Below are 23802 nucleotides of genomic sequence, written 5' to 3' on the forward strand. Positions count from 1 at the left end.
AGTCTTTCAACCGATTAAGTCAGCCACTTTTAATTTAGTAATGGCATTAATTATTTAGAAATAAAAAATAAGCAAATAATACTAAACTTCTAGAATTTCAGGGGCTCCCCTCCCACTGGGGCCCTGGGTAATCAGTTCCACTTTTCCCCCAATGAAGACCCCACTGCTCTCCATCACATATGCATTCCACATGAAAACCTGGATCTTTATTGCAAGCCATGCACATCTTACTCCCATATTTTCTGGCTATTGTGACATTTATATGTAATGGAGCAGAAAAAAAAAAATCTTAACAAACCCATAAGCATGTTCATTAAGTCATACCCCCCCCCCCCCCCAACACTATTAAGAATAGACAAAATGCCCATGTCTGCTGTCTATAAAACCAAAACTGTTCAATATTAAATAAATACAACAGACATTATGAGAAAAATAATCACAGGAATAAAGTGTGTAAAATTCATAAATGAGCCAACAATTTCTGGAATAATTGAAGAAATTATTAAATCTCAAGCAATTATTACAAAATATTTCACAATTCATACCTATAATTACCAAATTTCCTTGCAGATCATATTTATTTTTATTGTGACATTTTTCCTGTTAACATGTTTCATGTTGTTTTATGATGATATGACTTTTCATGACAGTGGTGTTGTCACTGCCCTCTACCCCTGGGGGCCATAATGTCACTTTTCATCATTATAAAAAATGACATTGTTAAATTAAGTGACATTATAATGGAAAAAAGTCCTATAAAACCCTTGATAAAAGGAAGATAAAATAACATTATAAGCTGAGATTTAATAAAATCTTAAATCATTTCACAAATTATTAATTCACTTACATTTTTTCCACATTTTTTTATTCATGTGATTATTTATTTCATACATATTTATGAATTCACTTACGTAATCTTGAACACGCTTAATATCTGTCAGGCCCATTTGACTTGTGGAGGAAGTGATGGTGGTGATGGTGTTTGATGTTTTGTGTTTGGAGCTGGTATTGTCATCAGAAGAACCTGAGGCCACCTGACTAATTCTAACTCTTATGTGTTTATGGACCCACCTGTAGCTTGTGATGCTGAGCATGCATTCCATTGCTCTCTCTCTCTGCTGTGTACGTGTGTGTGTGTGTATTACGCATTATGCTTGATCCATCAACAAGTTAACTGGCTGGGCACGCAGGTGGCCTTTCCACCAGGTGGCCCGTTCGGCAAAGAGCCAACAAATCAGACAAGACAAGACTTAATCAGAATAGAACAGAGCTGACTGAGCAAAACAAAACAAAGAAGAACATACAATACATTTCAATTGTTTACACACATTTCTCAACAGCCAGATCTTGATTTTCAAAACTCTCCACACATTCAGCACAACAGTGATTAACTTTTCATTGCTTTGACAAAGCGCGTTCACTGACGACATCTTTCAAAGTGTCATGAATTGTTTTCTTACTCAAACTCAGACAAGCTGTATGTATTTACAGTCAATTTATATACAATTTTAAAACCTACTTTAACACATCACTACTGTAAACCAGACTGCAATTTGCTACATTGTACAACATGACATACATACATTATAACTTGAAATTGGACAGTACAACACTTGACTGCCTCATTTCATTTCTGTGTGACCTTTATGGCGACTTTCCTCACAGTGCCAGGTGAAGTAAGGGGACAAGAGAGGACATAAGGGAAACATAAGGTGTTATGTGAATGAGAACTTGTTGCCAAATGCAGAAGACAGGGTTGACTAGCATGGCTGTATGTATCTGTAGCTATCCTACAAGTGTATGTATGGTAAATACATGTTTGTTGTGTATTGCATTACTGTATAACTTAACAGTCTAAGTAAAAAAAACCCTGAAGACAATAGTGACACATTTTGCTGTTTTAGAGGTCATTGTGGACAAAGTTTTCTTGTTGGGAGACAAATGTTGTCTGTGTTTACTTACTAAGGAAAACAATAAAATACTGTTACAATAATGCAAATATAGCAGCAAGTGGTGATTTGGAAGTTCAAGGCAGCATGAACTATTTCAAGTTGAAAGTTGCAAAGGATCAAGACCTTCGATGGTTCACAACAACTGCATAAAGATAATGAACAGGTTTTATGACCATCTGATAGATGCTCATTTATTTATGTCCCAATCTGTACCGTGCCACGCTCTTCTTTGGCAACAGTGTTCACCCCTATTGATTAATTGCAGAAACTCTGTTTGATTTTAAAAAAACAAAAAAAAAAACTATCGACTTTGGTGATGACTCTCATTGATTAATGGCCAGATTTTGTGCCGGGTCAATACACTTGTTTGGAGCTGGTGGTGGCCCCTAAGGAGCAGTTTCAAAATAGTTCTACAAACATGGTTCAACATTGTTATGGAACATATCCTGCAAGTTCTGTAATAATTGGAAAAACAATTTGTTATTTATGGGTTGATTTCACAGATGGAAAAAAGAGACCTGGATACAGTGCTGGAGGCAGGACCCCATTCATTCCTATGAAAGTTGCTAAGTAGTGCGTGAAGGCAAAAAAGCTCTATTTCTTTGGTATGAAAATACCTGGGTGATTGGTGCTGCTTCCGCATCATTGTTGCCATAGAGCAAGTGCACTAGAGACTACTGCCGGACGAGCTGGCTACTTCAGGTTTAGTACTCTGCTAACTTGAATGGGGATAAAAAGATGTAATCTTGCAGATCTTTTAGATTTTCAAAATGTTATCGGTCTGAGTGGATTAAATCCCGATAGTGAAATAGACCGTTTGGTGAATCAGATCAGATGTCTCTTTCTCAAAGTAAGCCTATGGGGGAAAGTATTTTTGGGTAGCATCAGGTGACATGCTCAAGAGTTGTAGTTCCACTGTTTGGCCACTACAAAAATTGGCTTCAAGGTGCACTCCCTGGGGGCACATCTGATTTGTATTATGCCACAGCTATCTTTTTTTTTTTTTTTTTTTTTTCTTTTCCATTTGTAGCACCTCCTATTGGTCATTGGAAATGAAACTTTCAGGTTATGTTTCTGGAACTTATGTGGACATATCCTGCAAATTTCGTAGTAATGGTTGTAGAAGCAGGTCTATTTATGAGCTGAGCTATGCTGCTTGTGAAGAAACTGTTCAATATCTTCGAAAAACAATGAGATATCAAAAAGATTTTGATAACTTTTGATAAGCTTTATCCAATAATGGTCCATGGAAGATGTGGTATGAAGTTTTAAAAAATAAATCAAAATTGCATTGCAGCACCACCTTATTGCCTGATGTCAAAATAATTATACACATATGATTCAACACTGTTCAGCATATCTTGCGTTTTCTAACTATTGTGCAAACAACTTCTGATTTATAGTGTAATTTGTCATGCCCATGTTTTTGCATTTGTGCTGCCCCCTAGTGGTTTATTCAAATTAACATTTCAGGGTATGTTGCAAGTACTCTCTCTATACAGACTCTGCATTCAGTGAATGTAGAGTCTGTAGGCAAACCCTGGAGATCTTGCCTCCAGAAGAAGAGCGGAAGAGCCCTGGTTTCCGGTTGTAGGCTGTTTGTAGTCCGCCTGATATTGACCAATCACATTTGAGCCGGCTGCAGTTGTTGCCAGGTTAAACGCTCCATGAGGTGAACTAACGAGGCGGAACATAATTTGCGTCACTGCAAACTCTGAATCCATCGCAATGGTTCAGCATATTTACTTACATGTAAACGGACGTCGGAAACGGAAATTCGCCTCCTCTGCCCAAATCAAGCTGGAATGCCAACATTTTCAGCAAGTTTTGTGATGATTGGTCCAACCAGGCCCTCAGGAAGTGCCCCTGGCTTTGAAGCCGGTTTTCATAGTAGCCGAATTCCAACTTCAGAGCCCGTCACGTGATGCTCTTAGACATATATTGTAAATGAGATGTCTGCAAATCAATCGATACATTTTTGTGAATGTTGCAGCCCTTGCACTCGGGATTTAATCCATTTGGTTCAATAACATTTGAGAGTCTAGAAGAGCCTCAAGATTTGATTACTTTATCCCCATTCAAAATAATCGGAGCGCTAAACCAGAAGTGTCTTGATCTCAATACATCCATGGGCTCAGCTGTTATGAAGTTAGGTCTATTTATGTGCTAAGGCGCACCTCCTCTAAAGTTCATTGGCGATAAACTTGATCCAATAATGATCCACAGAAAATTTGGTGCAAATCAGACCTACAGTTAAGGAGAAGATGTCAAAAATTTATTTTTCAAAAAGATCGAAATGTTGGAAATTCTAGTTTGGTGGACCTTAATGGTTCTGTGGCTTTTTTGAGCACATTGAGCTGGACTTATCTGGCAAATTACAAGTCAATCCATCTAACTGTATAGAAGTTAAAACTGTTCAAAAGTTACCTCTAATCATAGTGCAGCACCAGGCAAGGGTCATATTATGATATTTCTTGAGCTGTATTTGTACACAACTTCCAGTCATTGGAGAAAATTTAATTATTCTGTGATGTACTATCTCAGAGGAATTTGCCAAAACATTTCTGAAGAACAATAATAAATCAGCATAAAAACTAAACAGAGGCTAGTTCCTCTAAAAATGTATCAGGACGGGGTCTATGGAGGGATTTCCCCATGTTTGGTTGGTTGATGTCAAGACAGTTGAGATCATTGGTATGTGGGCAGGGGTTGACTGATGTTAGCCTCTGGGGTTTGATCCTACCTGTGAGAAACCACCATTGACTGCTCACCTGGATACAAAGAGACCAGTGAAGCAGAATGACTCACATACACCAGGTGATGATCCTCATGACTAAATGGAAAACCCTGGGTGATAAAACATACTCTTTATTTGTCCGTAAATGTAGCATTTTCAGCTGTCAGCAAAAGTGGCTACACATTAGACAGTGGGGATTTCCAAAAAAGAAAAACTCTTACTGATGACAAAATGTTTTGCTGATCTACTGCTGCCTTTTGCCTCCACATCTAAAACACTAGCTGAGAAGCATTATAATATCCTGCATGCACCGAGGCTCAGATATTGAGAAGCACTTTAGGAAGGCTTTACTAGTGACCTTTATGTGTTTTTGGTAAGACTATAGCACCTATTCTCCTGTACTGACCTCAGGCTACTGAGATCAGTGAGCCTTTTAGACCTTTACCATACTATCACCCTCTCTCTTACCCTCTTTAATCTTTTTTGTGACTCCCCAATGAATGAGAAATGACAAAATACAATTACAAACCTGGATATTGATCATGCAGTGCAGTTTTAGGCATGGTTTGAGCTTCTACAAACAGTAACCTTTAACATACCCATTCTGCAAGTAGCTACTTCCTTTTGCCTTAGATGGGATCCCTTGATAGGGATCTGATTATATGGACATGTCTCTCCACAGTCTCAGAGAGGGAGCAAATGACAGGGACCGCCTGAGGAGCTAAGATCATTCTCTGCTGTCCCATTAACCCATCTGCAGTGATGACGGATGCTTCCCTCTCACCTGGGCACGTGCTGACCATCATACTTTTATTCTTGACTAAATAAGTATACCTTATTTTGAATAGGCTAAGGATTTCAAAGTGACATACAGTATAGAAAGTTAACGTTGCAGCATTGCTCACAAACATGTCAAATGAGATGCAAGTGCAAACATAAAGTTTAACCATTGTGTGTGCTGCTATGTATTTGTGTGTGTGTGTGTGTGTGTGTGTGTGTGTGTGTGTGTGTGTGCCCACACGAAACTCACAGTAACAACACTCTTATGTTGGTTAATGAATAATGAGTTTACAGTTAGTTTATTATACATAATGGTGGTTATAATCTCATATCTTATCAGTTCTTTCCTGCCATATTCGGATTGTGTGTGCACGCGCGTGTGTGTGCGTGATATGGTCTATCACGTCGCTGTGGTGGAGTCCCGGGGGGGAGGGTCCTGTCTGCTAGCATCCGGCCTCTCTGCTCCCTCCCCACTTCCACCTCCATCCGTCCGGTTGATTAGAGCATTGTAGTGGTCAGTTCCATCAAGTCAGCCACAAAGAGACAAGACAGTGCCGGAAACGATGTGCCTTTAAAATAAGATGCAAAGGTAATCATATGGGGAAAAAAAGCTTTTAAAAATATTTCAATTAAAAACCAAGACAGGTAGTTTGCAGTTCTCTTGGCTGCCTGTGTAAAATGTTATAAGCTAATACATCTTTCCCATTACCTCTCACGAACATTTCAAAGTTTTAACTGTTGTGTGCTGTTAACAAGACCATATTTGAGAAAGGAAATGTCATAGGTTTTGAAGGGAGAAAATAAGCTTTGTGTATTAGTTTATCATATATCCCTCTTTCTGCCTCGTCTCTCTGCTGTCAGACTAAATCAGATTACCTAGCTTTTATTTTGAAAGTCATGACAGGGACTCCTCGTCACCGTGCTGTCACGCTTGACGCTGGCATCTCCACGTTAGGTACCGAAACAGGCACGAGCAGCAGTCCACTGTCCGTCCCGCTCCGGTCGGGAGACAACACAGAGCCACTCACTCAGGACATGACTGATAGCAACTAGCTAGGTGTCGGCGTCCGAGAAGATTTCCTCTGAGAAAAGGGACAAACTGGATGTAGAGGGCAAAGAAACCGTCATGTATATATGTTTTTTAACAAGAGAGGTCGCGGTCTAAAAGAGCGGTGCTCGCTACGACACCGGTTCAAGCTACTGCTGAAGGAGTCGGTCAAGTGCGGTGAACTTATCATTTTGTTGTTGTTTTTGTAGTTTGCAAACTTTCTCAGGGTATATTTCACTGCACTGTAATAGGCATTATCGCGAGGGGAGATTATCCACCAGCCGGATTTGAACATTGTTGGCAGTAAATGATTTACTACAGAGCATTTCTGCGGTAGACCCAATTTGCTGATAGTAGTCTTAGCTTAGCTGGAGACGGTGTGGCTCTTTGGTAAAGTGCACTTTCAAGGTTACGAGGAAGGCAACGACTTCGATGTTTATTAAATGAGACGTGCGCTCTGGTGGGTTACTCCCGCTAGAGATAACACAGCACTGTAAGCAAATAAAGGTGCCACGGTCTGTCAACGTTATAAAAAAACTTGAAGGAGAAAGCTGTATGGGCTCACAGGTTCACACATGAGTGAAGACAACTTACCGACATTTATGGAGGGTGGGTTTGTAGTACAGCTCTGACTGTAAATCTGGAGTGGGGCTCTTTTCCAAGATGCAAGTGCACTGTTGAGGACTGTCGTAACATTTTTGCCAGGGAGTAGTTTACAGCAGTTTTTTATTAGGGCTTTTACCGCATGAATTAGCAAAACCGCGAGTTAGAAACTCGTCAGAGACATTGTATTACACCGCCGGGATTGAACCAAGACGAACGACGAGTGATTTCCTTCGCGCTCGGACCATGGCCTCCACCTCGCGGAGCAGTTGCTTCTGGTTGCTCTGGAGACGCACCTTCCTCGCGCTGTGGCTGTGTGCGCTGGTGGCGCGTGGAGCGGAGGATGCCAGCGCCTTCAACGCAGAGGTAAAAACACAACAGTGTTATCACTGATAAAACTAACTAAATGATTCTCTTTACTTACATACAGCAGTAAAAACAGAGACAGGAGAGGTTAGAGAATACTTCATAATATTAATTTTAACACTACACCATTTGAAAATGACCAAATTAAGTCATGGTGTCAAGCAGTGGTTTGCTTCCACAAAGAAACAGGGATTCACTGCTGCACTGGAAAGAGTACAATTCAATTTTGCTCAAGTCAAATACGTTAAAATAACCACACAAGTGTGTTTAAAATGGTATTCATCTTCTGAGCATTATACTGTTACAATTCATGATAGCAGCCTTTATTATTATTGTTACCTGTCTAACACTTCAATCATTATTAACGCAGGACCATCCAGTGCACAGCATCTGGTTTATGATACTAATAATTACATTATCATTATAACCATAATACCATTAACACAAGCTTATTGTGCTGTGTGGTTCATTTGGTTTCAGATTGACTGACAGGTGTATAGTCCACAAAAAGAAAAGCTTCCTCAGCAAACCCTTACACTGTGGCAGGCAAAATAAGAACTATGTGAACTTAAACTCTTTTATACTGCAATCGTTTACATCCAAAGGGTTCCAAAAATCTGCCTGTCAGGGACCCAGTATTTTGACCATTTGCATCTATAATGTAATTCCCCCTACCTCTCAGAGACCTTCATGTCCTTTAGTAATTGAACGTGAGTTGAGATGTTTTATTTTTTCTAATGGGCACTCCCATCGCACCTTCTCAAAGACACTTCATTGCCTCTAGACCTTTCTTTGAAAATTACTGTGCTAGAATTTAGGAACCCTATCCTTAAAATTTAGGTGAATGGCAAAACACGCACAAAAAGCAAAGCATCATACTCATGCTTATCACTTTGAGAGCTATTTTAATGCAAAGCAGAATCAACAAGACTTAGCTTACTTCTCCAACAGGATATCCAATGAGATCTTTCTCTTGGCAATTCATATTTTTTAATGCTCGTAATGTCTTTTTCACTGACCTGTTAACCCTTAGGAACACCTGCACACATTTCTTTTACCTCATTTAGGTGTGTCATTAGCCAAAGTGCACCAAAGTAACAAGTTGGAACTTGAACCAGCATTTCTTGCATGTTTGTTCCGCCAGTCCAGCGGCTATCCAGGACACTTGTTTGTTTTGAGAGACAATGTAAGAGATAAGAGCCGACTTTATACCTATAAGAAGGTAATTAGTGGTGGAGCTTTTGTTTGTTGCCTGACAGAGAGAGAGAGAGAGACAGACAGACAGACAGACAGACAGAGAGCTAGAGAGACCGCCTGGTCATCAGAAGTGAGCTTGCATTACCAAACTCAGGGAGCTGCTTGTCAGTCAGGTTACAACATATTCTGGTGGCGTATTGTGTGTGGGTGTGGGGTTGTGTGGGTGTGCACAGGTGTCTGCTAATGTGTCTTACTCAGACAAGAGCTAAAGGGTTTACACAATGTGTGGACAGATGAGAAATTCCTAAGCACTTGTTGCTAAATGTGTTTGTGTTTGTGTATGTCAGTTGAAATCATAACAATTGCATTACCCATGTTGTCTACTTAACATTTGGAATGCTCCATACAAGCATAGATCTCCGCAAGTAAAGTGCATCTTGGACACGCTGCACTTGCACTTTATTGATGGTTGCTGTTCCAACAAAAGTAAATTAAGGCTCCATAACTAATTGAAGAAGAAAGGCTTGACAGCTTCCCAAATAGGATATTCTTGCGCTGGTAGAAATCTGTGGTGTTGTTGAAAAGAGCTGAATGTCAATGACAGTCAAGCCAACAACAAATATTGTCCCCCTGTAGCAGTTAATTTACTGGATAGGCATTTACTGGATAGCTATAGGAGACCTCAGCTCCTACTCTGTCGTATTACAAAGCAAAATAAAGAAGACAATACAGACTGGTGTCGTGCATGAATGTTTTATTAAGAAGTAGGTACTCAAAACACTATTAGGCTATTTGCATTAAAAGTCAAATTATGAGACGATGTAAGTGTCAGGACTGCCTTTACTTTGGGGTCAGTTTTACATATGAAGATATGCTAAATATCTATATGGTCAGGATGCTCGTGCCATGCCACGGTTGTTGTTAGGAAAGCCTGTAACTTTCCATCTGACAAGTTCAGATGATTTTTATTTCTGCATTGTTATCTTAAAATCAGCAGCACCTTGGCAAGTATGGTAAAGAACGGAGGCTTGTATCTAAGGGCACATTCACACTAGGATAGTCCAGGGGACTTGGTTTGATTGGGCGGGGAATGCTGAAAAATTTCATGCCTTAATTTGGTTCGGTTCACTTTCACACTACACTTTTTAAAGTCATGCAGTTACAACAGCTGCTCGTTTGGGGGCGGTATTGCCCAAAACAACCACTGACCAGGAAGAAAAAAAGCATGAGGAAGAAGAAAACCCGGCTAATCGCTTGGCCAGGACAGAAAATGGAAATCCGTCCCCTTCAGCTGGCTTGGTCACCACAAAAACAATGGAGCAACACCTGCATCTCCTCACTACTCCACGTCTGCCCACGAGACATTTCCCAACTTTTTCTTTTTTTTTTACCTCTGCTTCTCCCGGTTTGCGTTGTTGGCTTTGTTTTTTTTCCTAGCCAAAATGCACTGTGCTGTACGTCACTTCCCCTCTTTGGTTCACCTCCTCTCTTTGGTTCGCTGGATAGTCTGTTTGAAATTCCCACTGTAAGTGGACCAGGGTTTGGTCCACACCAGAGTTCGAATGAGCGTTCATACCACTCAAAACGAACTGAACTATCCATAGAAGCGGACCAGGATTCATTTAAAGCCGACCAAATAGTGCGGGTGTGAATGTGTCCTAAGACCACAAGTGCTTCTTGTTGACTTAAACATGTCAACATGTCATGCTGTTGTTTTGTTGATGGGTCTGCTGATCTCCATGACCTGCCCACTAATCCTTATGGTAGTGGAGACCCTGCTTTAAGAAGTCACTGGTGTTTGTTGTGGCTGATAAAGGCTACGTTTCTTTGTAGTCTGAGAGGAACATTTGATTTCACTCACAAATGCCATGACAGGGATTATAGAAATTTGTATGTGTGAACAGAAAATACGCTGGATTTTCTGTGGTAAGGAATTAGGTACGCACACACTTTATGGTCTACTTTCTCAAATAAAGGTAAAGAAGGACTTTGGCTACTTTTACACTATTATGTTTCAGTTTTAAAAAAACATAACTCTTGCTACGTTTACACCTACTTTCCGCACTACTCCGGTATTTTGGAGCCCTTAAAATGAAGACCTTTGAAAACTCCGGGGTTGCGTTTTAGTCTGGAATGGCAAAAATTGAGACTTTTGGAAGCCATGACATAGACACCCACGTTTGCTCCTGACTGGGTCTTACCACAGCTTCTAGAGTCAAAACATTTTAGATAGGTCCACATGCCTTTTGTGGTTTCATCTTTCTTGTGTGGGTACTTACTTCCCATTTCCATGGCTTTCTTTGATGATGGATAATGCTCCCAGATGGTATTGCCTTAGTATGTTGCCCTATTTGTTTGCTCTGACCGCCATACTAATGTCACTTTCATTTCACCTTGTTGTCGGTTTAGTAAATAAATCACTGGTCTTACTTTTCGCCATCCTTGTAGGATTTTTTTGTAACTAAGCAACCACCTGCAGTGTACACAATCTGCTTCCTTATTTACATTGGTACATGCATGCTTAGTGTACGTGAAGTCATTTGATACACATTTTTCAGGTGTGATAATATGGACAGAAATTAATTCTGAAATGGTGCTAAAAAACTAATGCGTACGGAATTTAAGTCTGGATGAAGCCTTAGTGTGTCTTGATCAGCATAATCAACATATAAAATCACATAACATGGTATCTTATTTGGTTTGGTCCATAGCAGCCTGTGTCTGTAAAACAAACCTAGACTGTGTTGGATTGTGTTGAAACTACGATATACACACACTCAACAGTTTATTCACACACTGTAATACTTTGTCTGGAGTTCAATCTGATCCTCACTCTCAGATGTAGCTCAATCCATGTGTTTAGGAGTTGGCCTGAGACCTCAACTCCTACTCTGTCTGGACAAAAAGGATGAAGTGGGAAGGTAGAGGAATGAAGGAAAAAGAGAGAGATTGTGAGTGCGACAAGAATCAGAGAAATTTTGATTGAAAAAGAGAAATATCAGAGCAACGGCCAAGAGAAACCTGTGGTGGGGCTCTTTATGAAATAGGGAGAGCATACAAAGACAGAGAGAAAGTTGATGGGGACGGTGGTGGTCAGTCTCAGCTGTGCAGCATGTGATGGCTGAATGTGACAGCTGTTCTCTAAATGGGACACACACATACACACACACAGTGCACAGGCATGCTGGGCCTGGGACTCGAAGGCATCTTAGGAAATACAATGGACCCTCTTGTCTGAAGAGAAAGCTGTGAGAGAAAACTGGCGAATAGGAGAGAAAAAGGATGGGAGAGTACAGAAAGAAACAGAGTACAGAAAGAAACATGGACATGATAAGACAGACTGCATAGAGAGAATGCAAAAAGTGTGCAACAGCATTTTTTTAGCTAAAGCTGAGCAATAGTAGGGAGAGTAGTAATGAGTGACTTATTGCTGCAGATAACTCGACAACTTCCTCAGTCTGTATCCTCTTTATATCCATGTAATCTGCAGCATGCTGTCTCTTCACATTCCAACCGCTTCCCCCCTGCTCCCCTGTGATTGACTAACACCATGTTCACAAACTGGATGGAAGCCATCTCTGAGTGTGTCTTAGGATAATTGTGCATTTATTTATATGTTTTTGGTATTTCCTGTCCTATGCCCAATTGTGTTTTTATGTGTCCTAGTATACTTTATAGGGCTACACAATATATCATTTCAGCATTGACATTAAGATGTGCGCAATAGCGGCATCGCAGGATGTGTGATGTCAAGTAAGGCAAATTAACGCAAACACCTCACACTACAACATTTTTGCTGCTTGATACAAAATGAAAACTCACATGGTCCTCATTTTCGATGACTAATGTAACTAGCCATGTCTTCCCCTGTAAGACAGGTTACGTATGTAAGTGACATGGGAAGTTAGGGCTGTCAAGGTGAATGAATTTACCCTGCGGTGACTAAGGCTGGCTCAACAGTGTGTTACAATCGGCCCCTTTATAATTGCCCCTGGTCTCCCTTATTAACGTTATATGAATACAATGGTGTCATGGTGAGTCAACCAGTGTAGTAAAGTATCTAATTTCACCCTCCAAAATCAATTCAGAGGACGGTTTACACTCAAAAAGTCATCAGTCATCAAAAATGCCATTTTCAGGCGCAGGTTTTCTTGTTATTATTTTCCAGGCAGAGACTATAGAATATATAGAATGATTTATCCTTTACAAATACAGCTATTCAGTTCATCTTGAAAAGATTCCAGTGTTTTTACATTGCAATATTAGGGTTGTCAGTTTTGGTTAATTTTGCTTTTGATAGCCCGACACCCATTAACTGTTAACTAACCAGTTGATTTCTAAGAAAAATGCAAAATGACATGACAAACAAGAGGCTTTCCTTTTTGTCCAGCACTCCTTTGACATTTCAAAGAGCTATCCATTTAGAGGTGGTGAAACTTTTGTGTGGTGTTGTAAATGTCTTGCCTTTTGCTTTCCGATGGCTTAACTGACAGAGCTGCTTTTACATGTGAAAACTCGGTGTCCACCCTTCAGTCCCCACTGGTTAGCTTTGGCTGCTCTGCACTACGCACTAGCTGGTAGCGCCGCTTACTTGTGATTACCACTGGTAAAACCCACTTAGCATTGTTAGCACCACTAGCCGTGCTGATGCTGCTAACATTGCTAGCAGCGCTAACAGTGATGAAAGGGGGTTTGCTGCTCAAACCCGGACAAAAAAGATCACAATGTTATTTTTTCCCAGTCTTGTGCAGCTCTACTGCTTCATATGTCTGTATGTGTGGATTACTGTCTTGCAGGCAGAAAAAGTGGCATGTCTGTTTGCCTCTCTAACTCTGTGTGCCTCATGAAATCTTTAAATTGAACAAATTAAATCCTCTTCCTTCTGTCTGTCTCTGTTTCTCTCTCTTTCTCGTACTCCATTTACTTATCCATCTTCTTGGTAGGACTTTGGGGGTAAGAGATGGCAGCAGACCAAGCCCCGGAATAAAAGCTCTGTTAGTATCTTGGCTGACATTGTGGTGGACACACACTCACTCACTCACTCACTCACACATGCACACGCACACACACACACACACACACACACACACACACACACTCCTGGCAGGTTTTACAGCTCGTTGTATATTGCTAGGTCTGGTTTTGGCAGGTAAGCTCAAGGACTCTTTGAAAGACCATTTAATAGACGAGGCCAATCGTACAGGCGCACACACACACACACACACACAAGCACTCCCCTATTGCTCCTGTTGTCTAAGACTTGTTTTGTATTCAGCCCAGCTGATGAGGGAAGGTGAACAGCCAGACTGAAGTACTTTTCTGTTTTAGACGATGGGCGTGAGGGGTGGCAGGGGTTCATATGCCTCCATACATCTTCCCAACAGCACTGCAGCTCTTCCCGCATACCCAACTGCAGCCCGTTGTAAATACTGGCTTGGTAAAGGGACAGAGAGTGTGTAGAGACAACCTCACATTCCTATATACACGAGACACAAACATCAACAGACATGAAGGCATTTCCCTTTTTCATCAATTACTATCAGTGCAACAATGACAACCATGTGGAGATACTGATCACAGAGGAGCGGGGAGGAAGTAGCTGGAATGTGGAAAGGCTCATGTTGGAGATTACACAGAATACGAGCTTGGGTTTTACTTTAAATTACTTTTGTTGGAATTCTGATGGGAATTGCAGTTTTACTCCTCTGTTTCTCCTGCAGTTTCTGTTGTGGTTGGGTGACTGTAGCAACACTACCAGCGTTAGTGGGGGCATTACAGCAAGTGCTTTGTTTTTATCTTAAGAGAGTATGAAATATGAACAGCATTAGCTGACATGAAGCAACAATCAATGCTGCTCATTACTAATTAGCTCTTGAAAGATTTTCTGTCTTTTATGGACATGTTTTTTGTCATTTAAGAATCATTTGTTTTCTTCAACCCAGCTAATGGAATCCAACCTATAAAATTAGCATTTTGCAAAAAAAAAAAAGTTCAAAGGTTGTATGCTGCTGTGATGAAATCAAACTCTGGTAAGATGCTCTCTTAATATTTTATACTGAAGAGTTTGTCATAGCTCAGTGGTAACCAGGCACAGTATGCCTGTCAGACTTTGGATTTCTCTACATGCCACGGTAGTATGCATAGGCTGTAGTAAGAACAATACTCTGCATCTAAAGAGTTTGGATGGTCGCCCATGGGACCTTATTTTGGAAAAAAATATTTAGGGTGGTCAATGGCGAGGTAATAATTATTTTTGGCTGGACCGTAGAATGCAGGCCAGCCAGACCCCCTAGACGAAAGTCTGTCTGTTAGTGAGTTAGTGATGAAATTACACCATTTTGGAGTAACTGATGAGTGTACGTGGCAAGTCAACCCAGACCTCCTGTTTATTTTTTTTTTTAAATTAGAAACCATAAAACGTAAACAATAAATGAGATGATAAAGCCCCCACAAATAGCATTTTAAATCTTATGTGTGATTCATTATGGCTTCATATGAGTAGAGGAAAGTCCACTAGCAGCTAGGCTAATTAATGCAATGGGAAATGTCACAAGCTTATGCTTATAATGTTAGCATGTTGTATGTGTGAGGAAAACATGTCTAGTTTAAGACATTTTTTGTTTTTGAACCTTGTGAGTAATAATGGAGCCGATATGTTACCTTTGTTAAATGTTGCTGCTGTCCCCAGCTTCATGAGAGTAGAGGAAAAGGGTGCTACCTGCTAGGCTAATTTATACAATGTGTTAAATTCAGCAAAAAGGAGGCTGATCACTGGGTACAGCTCCAGAGAAGGCAGGTCCCCTCTGCTGTGTGACTCGGTCTGACTGTATTGTTCTTCATTTTAAGATGAATTTATTATTTGTCATGTTTCATCCCATTTGAAATGTGCCATGAAAAACACATGTGAGACCCCTTGCTCATGTGAGTATATCCTGGCATGAAACACGCAGGTATCGTAACTCCCTTGAGACTTAAGCAGTTCTATAACAAACTGTGACTTTGTTGTTTTCCTTGTTTTTCTCCCCATTAACTACCACATATATTTTTTCTGAAATAAGGTTCCATGGCGGTTCACTGGAAAGGAATGGTCTTTGCCTCTCCACAGAGTTTTGTTTTAAAACAAGTCAGTCTGAGATGGATTTTTCAACCCACATGATAATATCTGCCAGTGACAGTTATCAATTCAATTGGGAAAATCAATAGTCACTGTCTAAAAATGAGAAGCCTGCTTTTGTTGACCTTTTATTGAAACCAGGGACCCTTTATCAGACATTACTGAAAATATACAATGATAAATCTGCCACTCTTATCACTGTTAACTGCATTATACGTCTTGCAAGATTGGAAAACTACAGGCATAGCAACAGTAACCAAGAGGAGGAGTGCTTATTGATTAGTCATTGGTGTTGAGTTATTGTCCAGCTGATATACTAATGATGATGCTGGTGTCTTCATAGTCATTGTGTAACAGTGAAAACGTATGCTGAAGTTATTTCAGATGAAGAGAGTGTTTTGTGAACCCCGCCACCTGTTTCCTTTGCCTGGGTGTGTGTGTGTGTGTGTGTGTGTGTGTGTGTGCGTGTGTGTGCATGTGGGTGAGAGTATTTAGATAGTCTTTCAGGAAGTGCATATTTGTGTTGGAATTTATTTGTGCGTGTGTGTCATTGTGTGTCTGAAGCTTTCTTATCTGCAGGCAGAGGTGGGTCAGGGTCACGTCCAGTTCAATACTCTCCACATCTCTTCCTGCTCCTACACACTCACTTAGAGAGCTGATACAGCCACTGACAGGATGAGAAAGACAAAGATGAGTCACAGAGAGGGAGAAATGCTAAAATAAATTATGTGTATACATATATATATATATATATATATATATATATATATATACAGTGTTGGGCAAGCTACTTGGAAAGTGTAGTGAGCTAAGCTACTAGTTACTCTAATATTAAATGAAGCTTTACTACATCAAAGCTATCACCCTCAGAAATGTAGCAAGCTAAGCTACAGCAAAATGAAAGTAACTAGTGCAACTACATCCAAGCTTTTTACTAAATTGAACCAACTTCGTGCCAAGTCAGAGTTATCTTACTGATCAATAAAACTGTCACTCAAACAGATAGGCAGGTAAAAAAGTTAAGTTCAATTGTTTATTGAACAGTGACCTGCACTAACTCCCAACACGACTCAAACCACAACAGCAAGAATGAAGACCTGCTTCAAACAGTCGCAACATGGTCAAAAACGTACATGCGTATATGTGTGTGTATGTACACTGCAAAAACTCAAAATCTTACCAAGAATATTTATTTCTAGTCAAAACAAATCTCATTACAATTGAAATAAGACTCATCACCTAAAAAGTAACTTGTTTTTAGACAAAGATTTTCACTTGAAATAAGTAGAAAAAAAATCTGTCAATGGAGCAAGTTTTTTTTTCTTATTGCAAGCAAAAAAAAACAACTTGCTCCATGGGCAGATTTTCATACTTATTTCAAGTGAAAATTTGCTTGAAACAAGTATTTTTTAAGTGTAAAGAGATTTGTTTTGACTAGAAATGAGGCTAGTAAACACATTTTATAGTGAGCGGCATACACATGTATGTCCCCTACAAATCCCAACCGTGTTTACAAAGAATGAACGAGACGGATGCAAAGGAAACGGAGGCTGCGCATTGATCCTTTTGCCTCTGTCTGCAGGAACGAATATAAATCCCATACATTAACCACAAAACAAGCAAATACTTCATCTTAATGACATATAACACTCATTATGCTTCAGCTGAATCCTCTAAGAAAATGACCATGTTGAATTGAAATTAGTTTATGTTAAATGTCCGAAATTGTATGAAATTGCTCCAATGCGTTAAACCAATCTTTGTGCATAATCACACAGCCTGATATGCCCTGCAAACACGGTGGGACTGCTGTACAGACCGTTGGTCTTTCTTACCCTAACCCTGGTTATTTTCTGAAAGCACAGAGCAAAGAAATGTCTTTATTTTCTCCCCTGGTCTGCTGTCAGCAGAGAGCGGCGGCTGCAGCGGGGATTTCAGCACCACGGATGGCGCGCGTATAAAGACTTGACAAGCGTCTCCTCTAAATGTGTTCGCTGCTAGCGAAATTATACATAATAAATGAAGACAGTGACATATTTTCAATAAAAAACAATGGGTTGAACGTTCATTTCAAGCTTTTGTAGTACAACGAGTTTCAGAATTGTGCGAGTGCGGCCGGAGAGCGGGCGGCAGTGTTTGATGCAGGAAACTCGATATGGACTTGAAAATCAATTTCGGAGTGGGTGTGGTTCGGAACGGCGGGGTTTCGGATTGGAGGGCTGTATATATATATATATATATATATATATATATATATATATATATGTACATATATATGTACATATATACTAGTCCATAGCTTTGTCACCTTCTACCTATGCCGATCCTCAATGCCTATGTGCAGTTTCACATAGATTGACCACGTCAGTGAGTAGAAAAACGTGGGACAGACAGAATGACTGACTGACAGAATGACACACATACATATCTACCAAGTTTAGTAAAAATCGATGTGGCGGTTAGGCCTCGATAAGAAATTAACTCTCTAGCACCCCCATTTTGTTTGATGGGGTCAATAATGGAGGGGTCCCCTCAGATTATGTGTGGTCATATGCCTACAAAGTTGCGTGGTGATCGGTGAAACCCTTGAGATGTTATACACCTTTATGTGACGAGCCACGCCCTCCGCAATATTCATTGACTTATAGAAGCTCAGTTTTAGTAAGTTTTCCAACTTTTGCCAAGAGGGAACTTTAGATATTGGTCCCTAGATTATGTTCACCGAGTTTCATGCAGATTGGTCAAACTTCCTAGGAAGAGATCGATTTTAAGTGTTTTTCAAAAAATTCAAAATGGCAGAAAATCTATATAACCGGAAGTTATGGGTTCTTGAAGCAAATATGTTCCTCATGAGGAGAGGCATCTCTGTGCAAAGTTTCACGTCTCTACAACATACGGGGCATGAGATATGCCCATTCAAAGTTTGCAATTTCAATCGGTTGCTTGGGCAATTGATGTAATATTGCTTCATTCGCATCCTCCCATGACCCTCTACCACCAAGTCAGCGAGGAGAAAAACATGGAACAGACACACAGACAGACACACAGACAGAGTTTTCGTCATTATATAGTAAGATATATATATATATATATATATATATATATGTATATATATATATATACATACATACAGACGTCCTCTTGAACTCAAGAATGAACTGATTAGATTTTGGTAGTCACTGTCACTGTGATCTGATGACATTTTATATCCAAAAGGTCAAAGGTCATCTTATTGTCTAAACCTAGGGTATGTACAGAGTTTGGCAAACGAGCCTGTATGTATGCTGCTCCATATTTGTGGAGTCTTCTGTAGAGGGACTTAAAATTGCAGTCATTGGTTCCTCAAGGCTGTTTTCAAGCACTGTCGCAGGAATTTTGTGTGCAGTCATTTATATGCCAATGTAAGGGTGTGTTCTGGCTGGTCTTTTCAATTGTTTGTAGTTGCCCTTGTTTTTATTGTGTCTATGGTTCACTTATCGCATGTGTCATCATACTGTTTAGTTTTTCTTTGAAACAACCTGTGTTCTTTCCTTCTTTTTGTTTTGTTCCATATTTCTTGTTTTGTTGCATATTTTTCTGGTTCCAAGAAAAAAAAACAACACAAGTAAATCTTCACTCTGACATCATATGGTTCTGCAAAAACACTTTTCTGGTCAATATTCAATGATAACAGAAACAGAAGGGGAGACATTTGGTCAGAGACTAAATTGCGGACACTAACTTTGGGTGTCCACCTTGAAACTGTGCTAATTGTAGGCCTATAGATCCTCTGTGCTGCTAGGCGGTAATTTTTTTTACATATATTTCTATGAATGTATTCCCTAAAGAAGAAACAACCAGAACAAGCCTAACAATACAGATCATCTGCTTGTATTTTCAACATTTTTTTTTTAAGTTTTTGACAAATGAGCTTACTGAATGACTTACAGCTTTCCTGTCGTTTTTTTCACCACTGTCAGAAAAATTTGATGCACTTTTGGTGTAAAAGTCTAACCTCTGGGGAAAAGAGAAGAGTCGCCACTTCAGTAAAGGCTCCATATTTAATGGGTGACAGTAGTTATCTCCTACATTAATTGATCACAAAGGATGAGATGCCGTCAGTATCTGTCAGACTCAGCTCAGAAATTGACAGTGATTGATTGATAGGCATTATGCATTCTCTTTACATTAATTCACGGTGTAGGCAAAATGTGGTTTTATCTCCAGCTGTGAATGTTGCAGGCAAAGTACTCTGTTTGAAGTCATGTTGAGGTTTAATATCACCAGCTGGGCTGGTACTTTTAATGTCAGTAGCTCTGTGTTGATAATATCAACTCCTCTCATCAGTGGGTGATTTCAAAGAGGAGCACAGGTCCTTTTCCCTTTATTACATACAGTCCTATAATAGTTGTGTATACAGTGCAGAAGACTCAGGCAGAGGGGAAACAGAGTAAATCAAGGCAGGTCTGGGAGACCCTTTGTAATTTGTTTTCATTGGACTGTGGGGATATTTTGTTTGTGTAGGACACACATACAGCAAATAAACCCTTCGTCTGGTTGGGGGGTTACCACCTCCACTAACCAATTTGTTGGGCAGCTATGTGACCAGAGCACTTATTATATACAGTATTTCAGATTTATGAGATGTGTGTATTGTTGGTTTGTGTGAGAGAGAGAGACAGACAGACTGAAAGAGGTGAGTTTTGTTTTTATGGCTTTTAAGGAGTGGATAAGTCAATACAGATTATCAGGCAGTATTCTGCATTGTGAAAACTGGGCGTAAACTTGCACACAAAGACACTCACACAGCCACATGCATGAGCACACATGCACACTCAGACACACATCCTTTTACATTCCCTGCACCACCGTGGGGAGTCTGTCCGTGTGTAGGCGTATCTAGTGTCTGAGACTACCCCATAGGCAAGTGCTTGCCTGTGTGTGCGTGCGTGTGATATAAGGTTTCTACATAACAGGTGGGATAGACTTTGCGTCATCTGTGATTGGGTCAAATATCACGTTTCTGTGAGTCTGTAATTAACCCCCTGCACCCCAGCCCTACCAGTTACACACCCCCAGAGAACAGTCAGATACAGTAGGCCCTACAGTGTTGATGTCCTTGTAGCTAGCCCTGTTCCATGACCAGCATACAATGTTGGCAGTTGCTGGGTGATCTTTGGTTGTGAAGGGAGTCGTCGCAGTGTTTGTCATGTAATATTGTGTGTTGAGAAACCAAATTTAATAAGATGTTTCCCAAGCTAGGTATGACCAGGGGGTAGAGTCATTTGAAACAAAGGATTTCATTGGTCAAAGGCAGGCAGTAATCCACTGAAATAGAGGTTTGTCAGAATGTTTTTTTCAATATGTTCTGCAGGGTTGTGCAAGCATTCATAAGAACCCACAAAATCAGTTTTTATAGATTTCCATGCAGTTGTTTCAGCCCCAAATCCATCCTTGGTTAGAAATGGCTTTTGTGGACATATTGTCACATTCTGTCTTAGGGTAAATCTTTCTCCCCTTTTTTGGTGTTGTCATCTTCAGAGATATAAGTCTAATGAGCTTTGATTCAAGTGAGCTGGCATCACAATATACAAATAGATGATATAATGATAAATGTATGTATATATGATACATGTAACAGTTTTCTGTATGTTTTTCTTCCTGTCTACAGGCATGGCTGAGGATGTACGGTTACCTGCCCCAGGCCAGCAGACAGATGTCGACCATGCGATCAGCTCAGATCCTGTCCAACGCAGTCAGCGACATGCAGCGGTTCTATGGCCTGGAGGTCACTGGAACGATGGACCCTCAAACCATCAGGTTAGCAGAGATTAACTAGGATGTTTTCCACATTTAAACGAACACCCACTAATAAAAATATCTAATGTGGACCAGCTCCCAAATCACTGTCCTGCTGTCCGTTTTGATGATGATTTGGCCTCAAATTTGGAAATAAACTTTTAACCAGGACAGGATTTTGCTGGTCAAATACTCAGTAACCACCATTGAGCAAGGCGCAGGTTATCCCCAGTTACTTTAGAGGAGCAGGATCAGAAGCCTGGCTGCACTAGGCAGCTCACATGTACACTTTAAATTAAACAACAAAAAGTGGAGGAGAATGTAGAAGTTTTAACATCATGCTCCCCTTCATCTCTTCTCTTGGGTGCTCCTGCCTTTCAACACACTCTCACACATATATCTCTTGCCTGCTTCTGACTTCCTTCAGTGCCATGAGGAGACCCCGCTGCGGTGTGCCTGACAAGTTTGGAGGCCAGATCAAAACCAACGTGCGGCGGAAACGCTATGCCCTCACAGGACATAAATGGAACAAGAGCCACCTCACTTACAGGTAAGAAAAAGACGTTCTGCTTGTAAAGGAAATCTGACCTGCCACAAATGCACAGTACATCCACAAAATCTTTCTATCACAATATCACAATAACTACCTTGTGAAATGATACATTGTCCCAGAAATAAGTGGGCTTAGGGACATTGTCATTTTAAGACCATCATATGCCATTGATATAATGATAATATTATCACAAACAGACCCTTTCAGAGAGATTAAACTTTTGATTTTTTTTAAATAATATTCAGACACTGGAATTAGATTATGAAAAAAATATTAAACATATTTTTTAAAAAGTAAGAAACACCTGTTAATATATACAAAAAAAGGTATGTATAAGACTATAGGAAATGTGTAGGAGTAGCCCACAATTATTCAGTTTGAGAATTAATACAAAATTTGGCCAACAAAAACAAAACTAAGTGATGCATTTTGCAATTTATAGACAAGCTGAGCATAGCGAACACCACAGTTAACCTCCATGTCCGGCTTGTGAGCCGTGTGGTTTGCTGATGGATTTACGGAGTGGAGGACAAAGTTGTTGGACTTTTGGGCTCATTGCCAGAGGTTGACAAGCTAACTATGAGGACTGTGCGTCTTCCATTCCAGACGTACAGCTGCAGGCTACCGCTAAGCTATGCTGTGACATCTTTGAGTGTTGTTTCATTTTTAGTTGGACTTGTGCAAATAGGCGAGGGTGGAAAGAAAAAAGGGAAAATTGCTGCTCCCAAGTCCTATAATGGTCGGGAAAATTCCGCTGTTTAGGATTCGTGCTGGCTAAAATATTGGTGACAATCCTTTGTGAAGAAAACAGGCATGCAAACACAGCAGGCAGTATCAAGGTTGGAAAAATTATCAAAGTCATGTCAATATATCATACGATAAGTTGATAACCTAATTATTGTGACAGGCCTACTTTTTCATTTCCATGTTGCTTATGACTCCACAAATGACTCCACTGGGACAATGGTATTTGTTAGATTCATTTTCTCTTCTCCTCTTTGTTCCCACAGTATCCAGAACTACACTCCCAAGATTGGAGAGTATAATTCATACGAAGCCATCCGTCGCGCTTTTAAAGTCTGGGAGAGGGTGACCCCGTTGACCTTTGATGAAATTCCCTACCAGGAGATCAAATATGGACGCCGTAAGGAGCCCGACATTATGATCTTCTTCGCTTCTGGTTTTCACGGTGACAGCTCTCCTTTCGATGGGGAGGGAGGCTTCCTAGCTCATGCCTACTTCCCTGGACCTGGGATGGGTGGAGACACACACTTTGACTCGGATGAACCATGGACCATAGGAAACCAGAATGTACAAGGTAAATGGTTACTGTCTGTATGATTCAGAATGTCTATTGCACTGTGGATTTTAAGGACAGTAGTTATTTTTCTTAGTGACAGCCTAGTGCTACAGAAAGCATAAATAACAACCAGAAAGAAAATGATGTTCCAAATATACAAAAACCTTTCTGGGAGAGGTTTTTACAACTTTAAAAAGAAACACTGTCTTAAGTGGCTTCAGGTGGGTGGATGTTTTGCTGTACAAGTTGAGTTGGTGTGTAGAATGTCTGTTTATGTGCGTGCAGCCACACAGACAGCTCACTGTGTTATAAAACTTTTTCTCGAGGGCAGAGGGAGTCATTACTGAACTTTCAGGTAGAAATGAGGACTGAGG

General features: G+C 40.3%; 1 protein-coding gene across 1 annotated transcript in view; it reads left to right on the forward strand.

Annotated features, from left to right (window-relative positions):
* The first annotated feature begins 6427 nt into the window (after positions 1 to 6427).
* LOC117253061 (matrix metalloproteinase-15) overlaps positions 6428 to 23802 on the forward strand; it is a 38694-nt gene continuing 21319 nt past the window's right edge. Inside the window, exons 1-4 of the mRNA XM_033620401.2 lie at positions 6428 to 7486; positions 21448 to 21596; positions 22003 to 22125; positions 23139 to 23446. Of these exons, the coding sequence (XP_033476292.1) occupies positions 7367 to 7486; positions 21448 to 21596; positions 22003 to 22125; positions 23139 to 23446 (700 nt within the window). The 5' untranslated portion in view covers positions 6428 to 7366. The remainder of the gene's footprint in view (positions 7487 to 21447; positions 21597 to 22002; positions 22126 to 23138; positions 23447 to 23802) is intronic.

This window comes from Epinephelus lanceolatus, chromosome 2 (genome assembly GCF_041903045.1).
Source record: "Epinephelus lanceolatus isolate andai-2023 chromosome 2, ASM4190304v1, whole genome shotgun sequence".
NCBI classification, from domain to species: Eukaryota; Metazoa; Chordata; class Actinopteri; order Perciformes; family Serranidae; genus Epinephelus; species Epinephelus lanceolatus.